The 17,792-nt window shown below is 50.1% G+C and overlaps 1 protein-coding gene across 1 annotated transcript in view; it reads left to right on the top strand.

Moving 5' to 3' along the window:
• Window positions 1–9,093: 9,093 nt before the first annotated feature.
• The window catches only part of RAB31 (RAB31, member RAS oncogene family), a 112,103-nt gene continuing 103,404 nt past the window's right edge, over window positions 9,094–17,792 (top strand). Inside the window, exon 1 of the mRNA XM_082667217.1 lies at window positions 9,094–9,227. Coding sequence (XP_082523343.1) covers window positions 9,189–9,227 — 39 coding nt within the window. The 5' untranslated portion in view covers window positions 9,094–9,188. The remainder of the gene's footprint in view (window positions 9,228–17,792) is intronic.

Genomic DNA, 17,792 nt, shown 5'->3' with positions numbered 1-17,792 from the left:
GGTGCGCTGGCCTCTCACTACGGCGGCCTCTCCCGTTGCAGAGCACAGGCTCCAGGCGTGTGAGCTTCAGTAGTTGTGGCACGTAGGCTCAGTAGTTGTGGCTCATGGGCTCTAGAACACAGGCTCAGTAGTTGTGGCACACAGGCTTAGCTGCTCCGCGGCACGTTGTATCTTCCCGGACCAGGGCTCGAACCCGTGTCCCCTGCACTGGCAGGAGGATTCTTAACCACTGTGCCACCAGAGAAGCCCTCCTTTTTTAAAAAAAATTTTATATTTTATGCTTTTAAACATCTTTATTGGAGTATATGAGGTTTCCTTTTGAAGTGATGAAATTGTCCTGGAACTAGATGCTGGTGAGAGTCACAACATAGTGAATGCATTAAATGTCACCAATGGTAAATTTTCTTTCTTTCTTTTTTTTTTTTTTTTTTATGGTACGCGGGCCTCTCACTGTTGTGGCCTCTTCCGTTGCGGAGCACAGGCTCCGGACGCACAGGCTCAGCAGCCATGGCTCACGGGCCCAGCCGCTCCGCGGCTTGTGGGATCCTCCCGGACCGGGGCACGAACACGTGTCCCCTGCACCAGCAGGCGGACTCTCAACCACTGCGCCACCAGGGAAGCCCAACGATGGTAAATTTTACGTTATGTGCATTTTTACCATGATAAAAGAAAAAAAACAACCCAGCATCATATTTCTTACAAAATTAGGTTATATCACAATAAAATATTGATAATTCCAACAGATAAAAGATGCAAATTTGTATATTTAGAGTGGTTATAACCGTTTCAGGATACAACTTTATACAGAGAAAAAAAGATCAGAAATAACTGACTATGTGAGTATGTGTGTGTGTTTTGGATGATGAAAATAATATGATTTCCCTCTTGTCAGAGTTTCTAGAAATTTTCAATAAATATCCAGATATTACTTATATAATTAAAACATATTTTAAAGGAGGAGAAAAAGGAGAGTACCAGCTCTAGTATAATTTCACCAAGAATAACTGAGAGGGGTTGGTTTGAGCCTGAGCTTTGGGACAGATCTGGGTCTCAGACATGAGAGACTCGAGAGGGCAAGGGCGTGAGGAAATGAGGTGTCCCGAGTGGAAGTGGTGACTGTCCACCTCCCGCCCGAGAGAACCACTCCACGGTTTCCTCCAGAGACCTCCTCCACAGTATCCAGCCTTCCCTCTTGTACTTCTCTTTGGGTTTTTCCTTCATTGAGCTGTCAGCATGTCTCAGGATTTCATTCGTTCATCCATTCATTTTCTCAGCCAGCATTTATTGAGCATCTACTGTGTGCCGCTGTACTTCATCCATGGAGCCAAGTTGCAAGCACACAGCCGTGTTATTCTGGCCTTATATTGTTTCTCTCATTTTTTAAACACAACTGTTTTCTATTCCTGGTCTGGGCTGCAGCCCTTTCTCTCAATTCCCCTGGATGGTGAGGAAGTAATGCCTTTTTTGTTTCACTTCTCTGGATGGTGCGCTTGAGTCAGGCTGCACACTGCGGTTGAACAGGTTCTGGCCAGCCTGGTGGTGCTGTCTGTGGAGTCCACCCAAGCGGTGCCTTCTCCTCCTGGGGTCCACACCCCATACAGAGCCTGGCTGTTTTACTCTGAATGACTCATCTCTGCTTCTGCGCCAGCCCTTTCTCTCCAGTTTTGACACTTCCTGGTCACTGGCTTCAACCTCATAGGCCACGTCTTTTCTGCTTTGGACCTGGATCTTTTATCTCCAATTTTTATTTTTCAATCCTTATTGCCCTCTCCTCACAACACTGATGTGGCCCAAACCGACATGTCTATTCATGAATTCTCACACTCTGGCCACAGCCTTGGAGGTTGGGCAAACAGTGGATTTCTTCAAAGGGTCAAGGCCAGAGGTGAGTTCAGACTGTGGCCTCCTGATGCCAGGGCCTCCTTGCCGACCTTCTGCATCTCTAGCTCCTGGCCTCGTGTCTGGTGCACAGTGGGTGCCTGGTTAATATCTGGGGAAACAGAGTCAGGACCAGTATGTATGCCACTGGGTGGCAGATTCAGGGCAAAGAAAAAATCAGTTTTGTATTAGTTAGGATTCTTTAAAGAAATCGAATCAATAGGATGTATAAATAGAGCGAGATGTACTGTAAGGAATCTGTAGGGTCAGCCAGCAGGCTGGAGACTGGGAGTGGAGTAACAGTTCAAGTCTGAAGGCTGTCTGTGGCAGAATTCCTTCTTCCTCCAGGTGATCAGTCTTTCTCTATTAAGTTCTTCAACTGACTGGATGAGTTCTACCCACACTATGGAGGGTTATCTGCCTTACTCAAAGCCTACTAATTTAAATGTTCATCTTATCTAAAAATACCTTCACAGAAACATCAAGAATAATTTTTTAAAATTTATTTTTTATTAAGGTAACATTGGTTTATAACATTATATGTTTCATGTGTACAACATTATATTTCCACTTCTGTATACAACTACAGCACGCTCATCACTAGAATAATGTTTGACCAAACATCTGGGTACCATGGCCTCACCAAGTTGAGACACAAAATTAACCATCCCGAATATCACTGCTGAGTTTATTGTCTGCTCTTTAGGTAAGAGCTCCATGGCAGTGAGAATAATCTGGTGAGTGGAAAATGTTGTGTTTCATAGACATGATATCATTTTTACTCTTTGGGAGTGACTCGCCAGCCCTGCAGAGAATTCCAAGATATTCCAGGTGCTGACCTGGTCCCCTCTGAGCTTCTAGTCAACAGGTGGAAGTGGGACCTGTACCAATGGCAGTGAGCGTGTGAAGACGCCAGCCGGCACTGACTCTCTCTCTCGTCTTTGCAGTTAACTCTTGATTCTCTAAGTTCAGCCCTGATATTTTACTTCCCGCTCTGCTCATCATTCTTACCCACATATCCCTGCCAACGCCTCAAACTAAAACCAAGTACAGTTCAATGCATGGTGTGGTAGTTAAAGGGCTCACTGAATAACCCGTCTGGGCTGGAATCCCGGCCATGGCCACGCGGGCAGACCCTCAGAGAGACCATTTGCCTCGATCACAAGGACAATAGCACCTTTTTCTAGGCAGGAGGAAGTGACACAATTGTTATGAGATGCTAGGCACGGTGGTACCCAGCTGGCAGTCGACACTCAGTAAGTGTTTACTCTCATGGTTAAGAGTCATTCTCCCATCCAGACTTTCAGGTTCAAAAGGGGAGAATGTCACCAGTGACCCTGACTTAACCTTCCAGGTCCTTTTCCTCCCCTCCTTATCCTCTGTATGTAAATGTTGTATTTTTAGCAAAGAGCAGAGAGCTTTCAGACTCTTTATCCTTCTCCCCCACCAGAACCTAAAAATACGCTTGATGAGTATAAATTTGCTCATGGAAAGTAAAAGAGAAATATTGCACCAGAGAAAAGACGTATGAAGGCACCCATGTGACAGAATGGCTGTGAAGATATATAAAGATATATAAACATATGTAAAGACACACACACACACATAAAGAAAGAATGTGTGACTCAAAAGGTCAAACCAGTGCAGCCCAGCAGCTTGAATGGGCACTGCTCTTTCTGTCCCACTCACAGAAGCATGGGGGTCTAGGTTTTACGACTGCTAGTTTGATAAGTGGAAAATTGTTTCTTAATGCTTTAATCTGTATTTTTACTCACTTGTGAAATTCAATATTTTCTTCATATATTCATTTCCAACTTGTGAATTGCCTGATTGGGCCTCCTTATTTTTTTTTAAAGACTTTTATTTTAATTTTTAAAAATTTATTTAATATTTTTTATTCATTTATTTTTGGCTGCGTTGGGTCTTTGTTGCTGCGCGTGGGCTCTCTCTAGTTGCGGCGAGCAGGGGCTACTCTTTGCTAAGGTGCGCGTGTTGCTCCGTGGCATGTGGGATCCTCCCGGGCCAGGGCTCGAACCCGTGTCCCCTGCGTTGGCGGGCAGGTTCCTAACCACTGCGCCACCAGGGAAGTCCCTAAAGACTTTTTTTTAAGAGCAGTTTTTGGTTCATAGCAAAGTTGAGAGGAAGGTACAGAGATTTTCCATATACCCCCTACACTGACACATGCATAATTTCTCCCATTATAGAAACCCCTCACCAGAGTGTACAACTGTTACAACTGATAACCTACGTTGACACATGATAAGCATTCAAAATCCACAGTTTCCATTAGGGTTTACTCTGTGTTGTACATTCTTCAGGTTTGGACAAATGTGTGACATGTATCCATCATTATAGTTTCATAGAGTATTTTCACTGCCCTAAAAATCCTCTGTGCTCTGCCTGTTCATCCCTTCCCCCTGACTCCCAGTGATCCTTTTACTGTCTCCATAGCTTTGCTTTTCCCAGAATCTCATAATCATACAGCATGTAGCCTTTTCAGATTGGCTTCTTTCACTTAGTAATATGCGCTGAAGTTTCATCCATGTCTTCCATGGTTTAATTGCTCATTTCTGTTTAGTATTGAATAATATTCCATCGTCTGGATGGACCACAGCTTATCCATTTGCCTACTGAAGGACATCTTGTTTGCTTCCACATTTTGGCAATTATGAATAAAGTTGCTATAAACAGCTGTGTACAGAGTTTTGGTGTGGATATAAGTTTTCAACTCCTTTGGGTAAATACCAAGGAGCGTGATTTTGGACTGGATGCTAAGAGTATGCTTAGCTTTATAAGAAACTGTCAAACTGTCTTCCAAAGTGGCTGCACCATTTTGCATTCAGCAATGCAATGAGCGTTTTTGTTGTTCCACATCCTCGTCGGCATTTGGTGTTGTCACTGTCCCAGATTTTGCTATTCTAATAGGTAGGTAGTAGTGGTACCATATAATTGAGCAATCACACTCCTTAGTACGGGTTATAACAAACTGGTGTGGCTTAACTGTTTAACATGCAGACCCAATTTTGGGGTCATGTTATACTCACAGAAACTTATTTACTACAACGTCTCTCTAAATCTACATGATATACACATGTCATGTAATACCTAAGTGACATATACCACTGCACACCATTAAACATACCCGAGTAAAGACACCAGTCTGCTTAATCATTCCCAAATGTTAAGAGATTTCAGTTGTTTTGCCCCTTTAACGCCACAATTAATGCAGCTGTACTCCTCCATCTCAGCAGAGATGACTTTTTATTTCTCAAATGTATCTCTTTGTGTGCATGTTTATTTGTGCACACACAGGCAGGCTTTCTATTTGCTCACTTTTCTGTGTGTGTTTCCATGTTATTGACCAAAAGAAGATTTGCTGGATCAAAAAACATGATCCGTTTTATGGCTGTCATTGGCTAGATTTTAAAGAAAGAATGGGGTGGTTTTCCCAGTCCCGTGGTGGACTTTCACTAAACACTTGCTGGTGAACTTTCACTAAACACTTGCTGGTGAATTACTTGTTTCTTTTAGAAGAAATCCCCACACAGGACCTTCTGAGATGAGGTCCAGGGTGAGTATTCCAGGTCAACCATCCCGTTATGTGGATGCCCCAGTCCCGGGGTCCCGTCATGAAGACGACTGTGGTCTCCCAGACCCATCAAACAGGAGTCTCGTTTGAATCGCATGAGAGGACAAAGACCCTGCTGGGACAAGTCCTAGGTAAAAAGATCCATTTCTAATCACCTTTTTTTTTTTTTTGCGGTACGCGGGCCTCTCACTGCTGTGGCCTCTCCCATTGCGGAGCACAGGCTCCGGACGCGCAGGCTCAGCGGCCGTGGCTCACGGGCCCAGCCGCTCCGCGGCACGTGGGATCTTCCCGGACCGGGGCACGAACGCGCGTCCCCTGCATCGGCAGGCGGACTCTCAACCACTGCGCCACCAGGGAAGCCCTCTTCTTCTTTTTTAAAAGAAAATTCTAGTCATTTTCACACCCTGGTGATACAGAGACGATCCTTGCTTCATCTATGGGCACCTCTCATACAGACAGATAATTCCATTTGGGTAACAGTTTAGACCCTGACCTGCTGTAAAAGGGGTTTAGTGGCTAATTATGTTTGTCAGCAGAAAAGTCCATTAACAATTCCTGGGAAATAAAAATAGAACGTCGGTGATAAAGTCTAACCTTGTTTCCTCTGCGCTCAGTCTAGTCGGCTGGCTCCCAGGGTACCGCGCGCAGGGGCCTTGTGCCCGGCCCTTCAGACCAGGGTTCCTGGTGCAAAACGGCAGCGCCAGCACCTCAGCTCAGGGCGCTACACAGAAGGTCCGTCCCGCGCACTCAGTTCAAGATGGCGGGCGGTCGCCTGCAGAGACGCAGCACCTGGCACTGCGATGGGGGGTGGGGGGCGTGAGCAGCAGCTGCGCCTGCGCTGCTGGCGAGAACCCCGCCCCCTCCCCGCTAAAGCAGCCCCAATCGGGCCTGTTGGGAGAGCGCGTGCTCTGGAGCACGAGCTCCCACCTCCCCATTCTGTGATCAAAGAATAAAGCTTTCCTTTGCTTCTGAACTGAACTCGGCCTCATTCTATTGGAACGAGGCTGGGCAGGACGCTTGTTGGGGACGGGAGGGCAGGTGAGTTGCTGAGTCAGTGCTAGGAGAGGTGTGAGCAGAGCATGGGCAAGCTCAGGAGGAGACCTCACGGGTGAGTGGAATCTGAGCAGGTTTCTGGAGGCTGATGGATTCCACCAGAGGGGCAGAGAAGAGGCTGGTTTGGGCCACATTTTTGCAAGATGTGCTGAACACTTCGATTGCATCTTGTAGGTGCCGTTGAGGACTTCAAGGCAGCAGAAATCCAGGTTAGTACAATGACCTTTTGCTTTACAAAAGTCTCATAAGAAAACCTTGCATGTTCCATTTTTTAAAAATTGGATAAATCCTCAGTTATGTACCATTGGATTTTTATCCCTGCTTAAGTTGTATCAGAACCTCTTCATATTTGCAGAGAATTCCAGAGGAGTCAGGCCAGGCCCGTCATACAGTAATCCTAGAGTATAATGACTGCATTCCTAGGGAACATTATACCTCTAGGAAGCTGAGACCCACCCAGGACCTGACACTCCCCAAACACATCTTGGAGCAGCCACCGTCCCTCCTTCCCGGGAGAGCATGGTGCACAACCTTGGGGTGATCATGGGGACCAGGGTTTTCATGAGGCCAGTTTTTAAGTCCCCAGGGGTGACCTGGCTGATGAGGGGGGTGGTGCGGTTGACAGACCAGGGTTGGCACTTTGTGAAGCGCTCGGCCTGGTCAGAATGAGACACAAGTGAGGAGATTTTAAGGGAGTAGGTGTGGGCAGAATAAACAGAGGGGTGATTCTCAGGGGAGAAGGCCTGGATCAGTGACTGTCTGGGGAGAACCCAGAAACCACACAAGCCTGGCAGACACCTAGGCTAGTGGAGAAGCGAGAAGAATGGGAAGAGTCGTGAGAAGAGCAGGGGAACCAACGAGAAATTCTGCCAGCCCACTTGTATGGGGATGGTTCTGCCTCAGTGACCTATTGCAGTTTTAATAGAAAAGCCTCCCACCCTGGTTTGGCCAACTTTGGGGAAGTGAGAACTGGTTTGGCGACTTTGGGGAAGTGAGAAGAAAGGCCAAAGGGAAGCACTTTGACGTGGAGATTTAAGTTCTTTCCGCCGGGGACTCGAGGTGGCCTTACCAGAGCTGCTTCACCACAACAGCTCTGCAGCTGTGTGGCAGCTGTTCTCTGCTCAGCGAATCTGAGGACAGTGAGGCCCTGTGACCAGGGCTGGGTGACTCTGGGCAGGCCTCTTTTCATTCTGTCCTTGCTTTAGATACTAAACCAAGGACAGGTACCGATACAATAATCTTCACGCTGAACAGGACCTGTGTTTCATCCATGGCTACTTTTTGAACAGTTTAGTCCAGGTTTGTGTGAGTGAATAATCCTCCACAGCCTGCCCAAGCCAGTGGAAGCCTCCACTGCCCTGGGGAATTCATGGCCAACTGTCAGGGTTTTTTTCTGGGGGGGCGAGGGCTATTTTGACTCCAGACTCTCTCTCTCTCTGGAGGTCTTGATTCAGAAGTCCCTATTGTATGCGCTACTTGGGTGCTGGGTAGCTTCAACACGGCCCCAGTAGGAACAAAGCCAGATAGTCAAGGTGGGTGGTCCATTGGGGGCCACAAATGTCATCGATCAAAATTGGCAACTCAGGACAGAGGCCTGAGAGTTTGGGTTAGGGGATGAAGTTTAAAGAAAAAAGTTCTTTCTGATCTGAAACGACATGAATAACTGAGGTACCTATGTCGGAAAGGCGGACATTTCTATGGCAGCAACACAGGTGGCCTGAGTGGGTGAGGTACGTGGGCCACGGTGGAGAGGGGAGGGCAGTTCCTCAAGCCTGCCTCCACTGTCTCAAGCCAGAGCTTCTTGGTTTCCCGGTCACGGAAGGATGCAGAAGGTCCCTGTTTGTAGCGTCGTTCTGAGGGCTGGGTGTTTGCCCCGGCAAGTGGCAGCGTTTCTGTGCTGAGCATGGCAGCTTCCTCTCTAGAAAGCGCTTCCCTTTTCGGACACGGACACCCTTGTTTTGGAGGGAGGAATAGACCGTAGCTTCTAGAACCAATTTCGATTACATACAGAAAAATGAGCTCGGGGCCGAGAGTGACAAACTACGTGGGGGTAAACTGAAGCCCCCCTCCCCATGATATTAGGAACTGCGGGAGAGGGTGGGCTGCACCCTCAGACCCTCCTGCCCGTCCGCCCAGCCTCTGTCAAGTGCCATTTATGACATGGAAATGCTCCCCGCAGATGGCCTGGGCTGGCATCACCCACTTTCCGGAGGGGGATGCAGTCTCCAGCCGTGGGCCCGGTTCCCCCCCCACCCCAGGCGGGACGGGTCCTCTCTCCACCCCGGGCGCCTTGCAGCCGGCAGCCCGTGGGTCGGGTGCGGGCGAGGGGGAGGGGGGCTCTGCAGAGACGGGTCCGAGGCCGCCGGCCGGCGGGTGGGAAGAGGCCCTGTGCCAGGACGCCGCAGGCCCGGGGGCTGGGGGCCGGGTGGCTGACGCCGTCGGGGGCGTTCCCAGAAGCCGGGCCGCCGAGGTTTCCCCGCAGCCCCGGGAGGAGCCGGCGGCGGCCACGTGACCCTCCGCGGCGCGGCCGGCGGCCCAGAAATAGCAGCGGCTGCGGATCCGCCCGCGGGCTGAGCGAGGGGAAGGCGGGGACCGGAGGACGCCAGCTGGCGGGGCGCGGCGCGGCTCCGGAGGATGCTGAGCTCCTGTCCGGGCCGGCCCCGAGCTCATGATGGCCATCCGGGAGCTCAAAGTCTGTCTCCTCGGGGTAAGTCCTGCGCCGCCATTCGCCGGGGACCCGGGTCCGCGCGCCCCTCGTCGGCGCGCCTCCCTCGTCCCCAACTTCCCCTGCCCACCCCTCGTCCGTGCTCCCCCCGTGTCCCCTGCACCCCCTCTCCCGCTCCCCCGGGCCCCCTCCCCGTCAGGCCCTGCTGGTTCCGGGCCCGAACCTGAACGGGAGCTTTCTCGACTCGTCGTCCCTCCGCCGCCGGCCCGCGTCCCCGGGGTTGCTCGGGCCGGGCCGGGCGCCCGGGACCCCTCCGCGGGGACAGGAGCCGCGGCCCTCACCTCTGAGGGCTTTCTCCTTCGCCTTTAATAATTTCCTTCCGGCGGAAACTTTAAGTTACTCAGCCAAGGCGCCGACTCTTTTTGCCTCCCTGGGCCAACTGGTTTATTTACTTGTTTAAAAAGAAAGCCCAGCTCAGGGTGAGAAAATGCGCGAGGGGATGACCTGGCGGGAAGGTGAAGAGAGAACAACGGATGGTAGAAAACCGCGCCTAGGAAACTTTTAGTGCCGCGGATAAAGGCAACATGAGAGAGTCCTCCCCTGTCCCCACTTCCCCTCCCGAAGTGGGTCCTTCTGAGCCCGAAGAAACTTGGAAGAAGCCAGAAACAAAGACAGACACAAACACCCAAGTGGTGCGGACCTGTCAGATGGCACTGGACAGGCCCCTGGGGACCGCCCAGGGGATTCAGATGGTGTTAAGGGTCTCCTCCTCTTGGGTGCGCATATCAAATTCCAGAATTACTTCTTTGGGAAGAGCTGGTTTGAAGCCCTGTTTTCAGCAGCTTTTGGTAGGAATGCCTAGTGTTCTGCCGATCTGGTCGCCCAAGAAAACCATTTCTGAAAAGAGCAGCAAAGGTTGGACTAACTGGTCTGTCAAGACGGATGTGCAGAAGTAGATAAAGAAGAAATGATTCTAGGTTAGGACTGGGTTGTCGCAGACCAAGGGGCTGTCTGGGCTCCCTCTAGGCTCTTCTGGAACCTGGGGCAGAACGATGCTCGTGGCTGTCTCCCCTCGCTGTCCTTTGCTGGAACCCCCATTTACACTAGGTCTTCGGTTGGCCTCGAATTCCAGGGGATCAGGCAAAGGCCCCCCTTCCCTGTGCCCCTCCCCCTGCCTGCTCTGCCATGGCCTGGATTTGGATGGGATGCTGTTCTGGCCTTCCTCTGTTGACCTTTATCGGTGTTGCAGGGGTAGGTTGCACTGTCTGCCAGGCTCTCTAACATAAGCCAGACATAAATTCCAGGAATCGCATGCTTTCCTTGTGAGGAATCATTTCAGCCTCAAGGAGGCCCTTCAAAGACTCAGAAGGAACGTCGGATCCCAAGGAATCAGAGGCAGCTTTGACGTGTGTTGTGTGTGTCAGGATTGGCTTTGGGAAGAAATGAAGTCGGAAGTGACTTGCCTGCCCCACCGCATGAATTATTTGCAATTTTGCTACTTAGGGGTGAGTCTGTTTCCTTCTATAAGGAACTGATCAGGTAGAAAGAGCCCTGTACCCGGAGGCGGCAAGCCTGGGTTCTCATTCTCTCCCATTCATTGGCTGTGGTGTTTTGGACCAGTACCTTAGTTGCATCGTCTGTGAAATGGACATAATAGCATCTTCCCTTTTAAGGCAGAGGACTATAGCAGATGATCACCTAAGATACATGGTACCATTTCCTGCTACCCTGTGATTCCAAGCCTGGGAGATGAGAAAGCTGGAGGAACTCCCTATACTTCTTTTTGTCTCATCTCTAAGAATGGAACGCACTCATTCAGTGATTTCCTGGAGACAGTGCCTCTCCTTGTTTGCTGGTCCTTTGCAGTGGCTCAGTTGGTAGGAGGTTGGGCTTGGAAGGGAAGAACGGTCCCAAAGCAGAGCAAGAAGATGTTTCTGAGCAGATGGAGACCTTGAAGCTCCAATCCCATCACACCGTATCCGTGGCCTTCTTTTTTTGAGAGTGGCTCTAGGTTTTAGTCTTGCTTAGGTCGGAAGACATCTTATTTGAAATCTTTGAAAGGGCCAGTGATCTTTTTATCACACTGAGTAATGTGTCTTAAGTTCCCCCCGTTTGGCTGGTCCTGTCCTGGGCAAGATGTGTGTGACAGGGTATGTTCTCAGCGGCTCCTCCAAACAGGGCGATGCTCTGGGTGAGACAGCACTTGGGTGAGGCTACAGCCATTCTAACTGCTGGGTCTGCTCTCTTGATTTGGGAGAGAAGCCTGTGGATCCGCGGCTGGAAGAGGGAATCAGTGCCAAACCCAGCGTCCTCTCAAAATTTTAAGAGGCGTCCTGGCTCCTTTGTTCTTTGTGTGGGAGGCCTGTCTTTTCTGGATGAAGTCTTGCATGCAGCCAGCCCTCAGCTTCCTGTTTTTAGCCATCGCTCCACCTCCCTGAAATCTCAGTCTGACCCAGGCCCTAGCAGCCATGCCCACTGTGGGCGTCACCGTCTGTTGGGCCCTGCTGAAAAGGTGATGGGAATGAGGACCACTTAGCTGCAGCCCTGCTCGCTCACTGGAGGGGCTGAGGGCTGGTCCTTTTGTGCCTGGTGATGGTCCCTGTTCCTCAGTGATTACTTGGGGACGTGCTTCCCATTTAAGGCACGTGGTTGTGTTTGGCACGGGCGGTGCAGGCTTTCCTCCCTCTCAGCTGAAGCCTCCTGCTCCTCGAGGGGCGGGAGGTTCCCCACCGGAGGGTCATATGCAGAAGGTGGCAGTGGAGTGGGCCAGGTGGCATGTACCTGCGCCTTTCAGAACCCTGATGTTAGACGTGTCTGATCTTATTTCTTTTGGTGAGTGCTCTCGGATGGAACCACAGCCATCTGTGGAACATTCCCTGCATGCTTTGTGCTAGCGCAGGGTTTATTTAGCCTACCTGTTAGAGATTTTTGACCCTTGCTGCTTTCATGGGTAGACTTTGTCGTGTTTCTCCCAAGCCTTCGTGAGTGCCCTTTCCTGGGATAAGCCGGGCTGTCGTGGAAGTGAGCCGGGCAGGAGGGTGTTGACGGGGGTCTGCGTTGGACTCTTCGGACACATGAGTCTCATTCTTGCCAGTAAAGTGCCAATCATCCTGCTTTGTGAATCTCAGCTAGTATTATGAAACATGTAGCTTAAAAACAACTCCATTAAAAACAGCAAAGTATGTTAAAAAAAAAACAAAAACTAACAAAACCAATATTGAGGCAGCAGCTGTTCCAACCCCAAAGGTGGAAAGCTTCCCAGTATGCATTTTTAAAACACATCACCACGTGGCAGAAAGTGAGAGGAGGGAGAGGAGGGGAAGGAGGTGGGGGGGGCGGGGAGAGGAGGGGGAGAGGGGGAGGGAGAGAAGGAGGAAAGGATATTTCTTGTCTTTTATCATTTTCTCTGGGTGTGTACACTTAAAAACTGCTTCCGAATGGAATCCCTGAGAGATTTATATTTGGACTTCGGTTGTCTTGACGACAGTTTAGAGATCTCTGCCACTTCCTCCACAGCTGAGTGGCATGGTTAAGAGGCCACCGTCAGGGCCTCGGTGAGGCCTCTCCTCTGGCCTCTGTTAGAATCTGCTTAGTGCTTCATCACAGAGCAGTCCAGTCCCTGGGATGTGCTGTGACATGTGGGCAGTGGGGACTTCTAGCCTGTCCGGACCTTCACGAGAAAGGGCTGTGGGACCCCCGAACACCCATGAGGCTGCTCACAACCAGCAGATCGGCCCGAGCTGTGGACGCCGGCACAGCCGGCTGAATGAGGGTGAGCGCTCCTTACCGAAAGTGTTCCGTAAGGTTATGTGAATCGTGGGGTCCTTGTGGAAGGAACAATGCATAGGATGGGGAAGCGCAGCCCAGGCAGCCATCAGCATTGCTGTCCAAGCCTGAGATTCTGTTAACATACTCATTTTTGAGGGGCTTCCCTGGTGGCGCAGTGGTTAAGAATCCGCCTGCCAATGCAGGGGACACAGGTTCAAGCCGTGGTCTGGGAAGATCCCACATGCCGCGGAGCAACTAAGCCCGTGTGCCACAACTGTTGAGCCTGCGCTCTAGAGCCCGCGAGCCACAACTACTAAGCCCGCGAGCCTAGAGCCCGTGCTCTGCAACAAGAGAAGCCACCGCAATGAGAAGCCCACGCACCGCAATGAAGAGTAGCCCCTGCTCGCTGCAACTAGAGAAAGCCCGTAGGCAGCAACGAAGACCCAACGCAGCCAAAAATAAATAAATAAAATTTAAAAAAAACACACATACCCTTTTTTTTTTCTTTCCCAGAAACTATCATTTCTTTTTGCGGGGGAAGTGGGGAGGGGAGTGGGGGGATGCAGAGAGGCTAGGAACTTACAGTAATTCGTTTCTTACCTGATTCCTCTATTAAACTGAACCTCTGTGGAAAGTGTGGTTTAGCGTTGGTGACTCTGGGATGAGAATAAATATTCACGATAGAGTGGGACGTCTCCCAGCAGGGCCCGGTGCGTAGTGACACGGAGCCCCCGAGCCGGGCTGCTGGGCTCCACCAGGCCCTCGTTCCTCTTCTGCTCAGGGTCAGTATGGCCGCATCTCACTCTGAGCCCAGCGTGTGCATCCGTCATCTGTGGAGCATTTTCAAACTTCTCCGGTCCCTCCCCAGCCCTTGTCTGTAGCTCTCAGGCGTGCTGCCCCACCTCTACTGCCGCCCAGTGTCCCTGTTTCAGTGAGTGTGTTATATCCCCGAGATCTGCTCCAAGGCTCTGGCCGTTGGAAAACAGAAAACTTTACATTTTAAGGTGCCAGGACATGAAAAGATTTTGAGGTCACGCATTAGAACAGGTCTTCAAATTCAGTTTTGTCCAACAGGTTAGACTAATTTTGGTGCTTCCGTGTCTGTACATATTACACTTTCATTTGTCTTAGTTTTTATAATTTGTCATATGTGTTGGAAATTGGAATAGACTTTCCTTCACTCAGTCGTTCACTGATTATCGAGCACTTCTTTCATGCCGGGAGCTTGGGCGGCTGCAGGTGGACAGGACAGCCACGATCCCTGTCTTCAAGGCGCTCTGCCTTTCCCACGACATGGACACAATGACACGTGAACTAAATGACATCACCAGTATCCCTGCGACAGCACTCACCACGGAGCCACGCCCAATAGAATTAACAGAGTAGGATGACAATAAATATTGACTGTCGTCCATCTTATCAGGTGTGAGGACAGGTGAGGGACAAAAAGGTTTTGCTCAAGATCTGTCTTGAGTACCTGCGGTGGATAAGGTGCTGTGTCAGCTCTACTGGAGGTGGAAAGTCGGGAGGCTGGGTTCTAGTCCCGCTTGTGGTGGAGAGGCTCCTGGTTGGGCAGGTAAGACAGGAGCTAGCATCCGTGGCCGTGGTGACAAGAAGGATGCTGGAGGTGTCACGTGGCGCCACAGGAGACATGCAGGTTATGTTAAGTGCAGTGGGGGGCTGGGAACTGAGCCATCTGGAAGGTCTCCTGGCGTGGGAAGGATTTGCACAGGGCTTCAAAGGACACGTAGGGCTTGGACAGGGAAGGAAAGGTGGACATGGACCCCAGGACTGGGAGAGCAGGCTCTGGATCTCACTCTATTTTCTGGAAGGCTGAGGTGGTGGGAGGGTGTGGGGAGGTGATGAGCACCGCCTCCCACTCCCAGGCTGACGGCTCTCCTGCTGACCCCACAGCCTCTAGCAGGGGGTCTTTTATCTTAACTCCCCTTTCCTGTTTTATTTTGAAAAACATCAAACTTACAAAGCAGTTGAAAGAGCAGTAGAACGAATGTCTATAGCCTTCTCACCTGGAGTCAGAAGGGATGACTTTTTGTCACTCTTGCTTTCCTCTCTCTAGTACACAAAAAATATTGGCTTTTCCCCCTGAACCATCTGAAAGTGAGTTGCAGACATTATGACACATCATCCCTACAGTCTTCAGTGTGTATCTTTTAGGGACAAGGACATTCTCCCCCCACACAACTGTAACATCATCATCTCACCTCTGACGTTGAACACAGCAATAGTGTCAGTCGTGTAGTTCACATCCAGGATGCAGTCAGGGATCACGTGTTACATTTGCTTCTCACAGCTGCTTCTTAACATCTCTCATCTAAAACCGTTCCTCTCTTTTTTTTTCCCCACCACGACATTTGTGTTTTTGAAGAATCCGGACAGTTGTCTTGTAGAAAGTTCTAGCATCTCGATTTGTCTGTTTGCTTCTTCGTTGCTTCTTCTGGGTTAAGTGGTGGGAAGACAACCTAGGTGATGTTGAACGGTTGTATCTTTTTCTGTGCTCATATGGAAGTAACTCTCTCATTTACCTCTATGGCACTCCTTCAAGAAAATACTCCTGGCTTTTATGAGCAACAGGCAGTGGTGTGTCTGAACAAAACCAAGGGCCTTGATCATGTGGGTCAGACGCTTTAGCGGGGACTGAAGGTGCACAACCGAAATCAACTCGGGGTGAGTGAGATGCTGAGCTCACCCACCTACCCATCTGCTCGTCCACCTCCCACCCCCGGGGCTCCCGCGACCCTTCCTGGGCTCTGGGTCCTGACTTTCCACAGAGCACTGACCACTTCCTGACAGACCACATGATTTATTTTCCCCACCTAATTGCTAAAGCTGCTGAGAGTTGCAGGTGTCCTGAGAAGTTTGTCAGCAGAAATAAAGAAAAGAAAAGTGGGATTTAACATTGGGGTCCCGGAGCGAGCTTCTCCTTGTGGAACCTTCTGTCTCGAGTCTTTTTCTGATTATTTCCTTGCTCCTCATGCCCCAGCCCTGCTCTGGAGGTGAGGACTGTGCTTCTGCTCACTCAGTATTTAGCCTGGGCTACTCTCAGTTTCCCTAGAGGTGCCCAGGTGACCCGGGTTATCAGAAAACTGGGCCCTGGAGAGAAGCGGAACCTAGGGGAGGTCACTTCCCTCCTATTTTCTCTTCTTTGAGCAAGACGCTGGGAAGCTGGATGCCTTTGTATCAACAGTATGCGTTTTTCTGGAAGAAACAGATACCTGAATTCTTCAGAATTACTTCCTTTCTGCCCTCGTGGAATCACTGTTCTAACTAGGACCTGCAGATAAAATGCATCTTCCTAAAAAGTGCCTCTACCCCAGCCTGCCCTGGAAGGGGAGGAGAGAAAAGGGATGGAGGGAAGGAGAGGTTATGCGGGGGTGGGTGGGTTGGAGAAGACAAGGGAAGGGGAAAGAAGTCTGTGTGAGAGAGAGAGAGAGGGAGAATGCCAAGCACAGACACACACACGCACACGCACACACACAGACACACACACAGACACACAGACATACACGCACAGACACACAGACACACACAGACACACACGGGGTATCACATAAAGGAGAATGGCAAGCACACACACACAGACACACACACACAGACGCACACAGACACACACACACAGACACAGACACGCACAGACACACAGACACACACAGACACGCACGCACACAGACACGCACACACACAGACACGCACACATGCACACACACAGACACACACACAGACACAGATACACAGACACACACAGAGAATGACAAACACACAGACACACACAGAGAATGACAAGCACACACAGACACACGCGCACACACGTGCGGTATCACATAAAGCTTGCCCTCTGCTGGCAGGGGAAAAGAGCAAAGCCTCCCTCCCTCCCTCCCTCCCTTTATCAAACGATTGGCCAGGGCATTTACATTTGTAGCAAGCTTAATTAAGAAAGTCTTTTTTTAAAAAAAAAAAAATCTCATAGCATCAATACTTCAAAGACATCTTTCATTTGGGGAGGTAAGATATTTTCTAAGCTTTTCATAACAAACTTCTGAAAAGCTATTTTTTTTCATTATCCGTGCCCATCTTAATTAGATTTTGAACCTAATGATGAGGCGGGGGAAAGGATTAAGGAGTAAAATGATGGACGTCGATTTGGGTTTGAGATGGCAAAGGCTAGGGATACAGGATGGCGCCTTTAACCTTGTTTCTTTATAATGACACGTAACCGTGCCAACTTGCTGATGTCCTGTTTCCTCGGGTGAGTTGGAAATCCTGCAGCTGTGAAGACAGCATCCTGCCTGCCCTCCTGCACCTCGCAGCTCACCTCCTCATGGTTTTTCTTCCTCTGTCTTTTGTTTTATGTCCAGCGGGCTCCTTTATTTTATGGTCAACATCCAGCCCACCGTCCTGCTCCAGAGTTTTCCTGCTGTCTCTGTTCTTTCAGCTCCACATTCTTCCATTGTTTTGTTTCCTTTTTCTCTCCCCTTCTAGTCAGTGAATCATCAGTCTGTCCTTTAAAGAGACAGCCAGGGCTTGGCTGTTAGAGGAGAATGTTTCTGCCTCTGCTTTCCATCCCTCCCCTCCCCACTGAGTAGGGAGTGTGCTGAGCCCCAGCGCTTGACCTTTCCTCCTGCTGCCAGTGTAGCCCAGAAACCTGGCCAGACTTACCTGTGGGGAGTAACGAAGGCATTTCATGAATCTTCTTGTTTTAGTGTAAAATAAAACAACAAAAAGGCGTCTGTGTAAAGTAAATTAGGATTTCACTAATGGGTCGTGTGCTGTGGGGATGAAGAGAGACCCTTACCAGGTGTGTGCATGACTGCCATGTGGGCA

This window comes from Grampus griseus (assembly GCF_964374135.1).
Source record: "Grampus griseus genome assembly, chromosome: 12".
In the NCBI taxonomy this organism is placed as follows: Eukaryota; Metazoa; Chordata; class Mammalia; order Artiodactyla; family Delphinidae; genus Grampus; species Grampus griseus.
The sequence above is the reverse complement of the archived record's forward strand: the minus strand, read 5'-3'. Positions and strand labels throughout refer to the sequence as shown.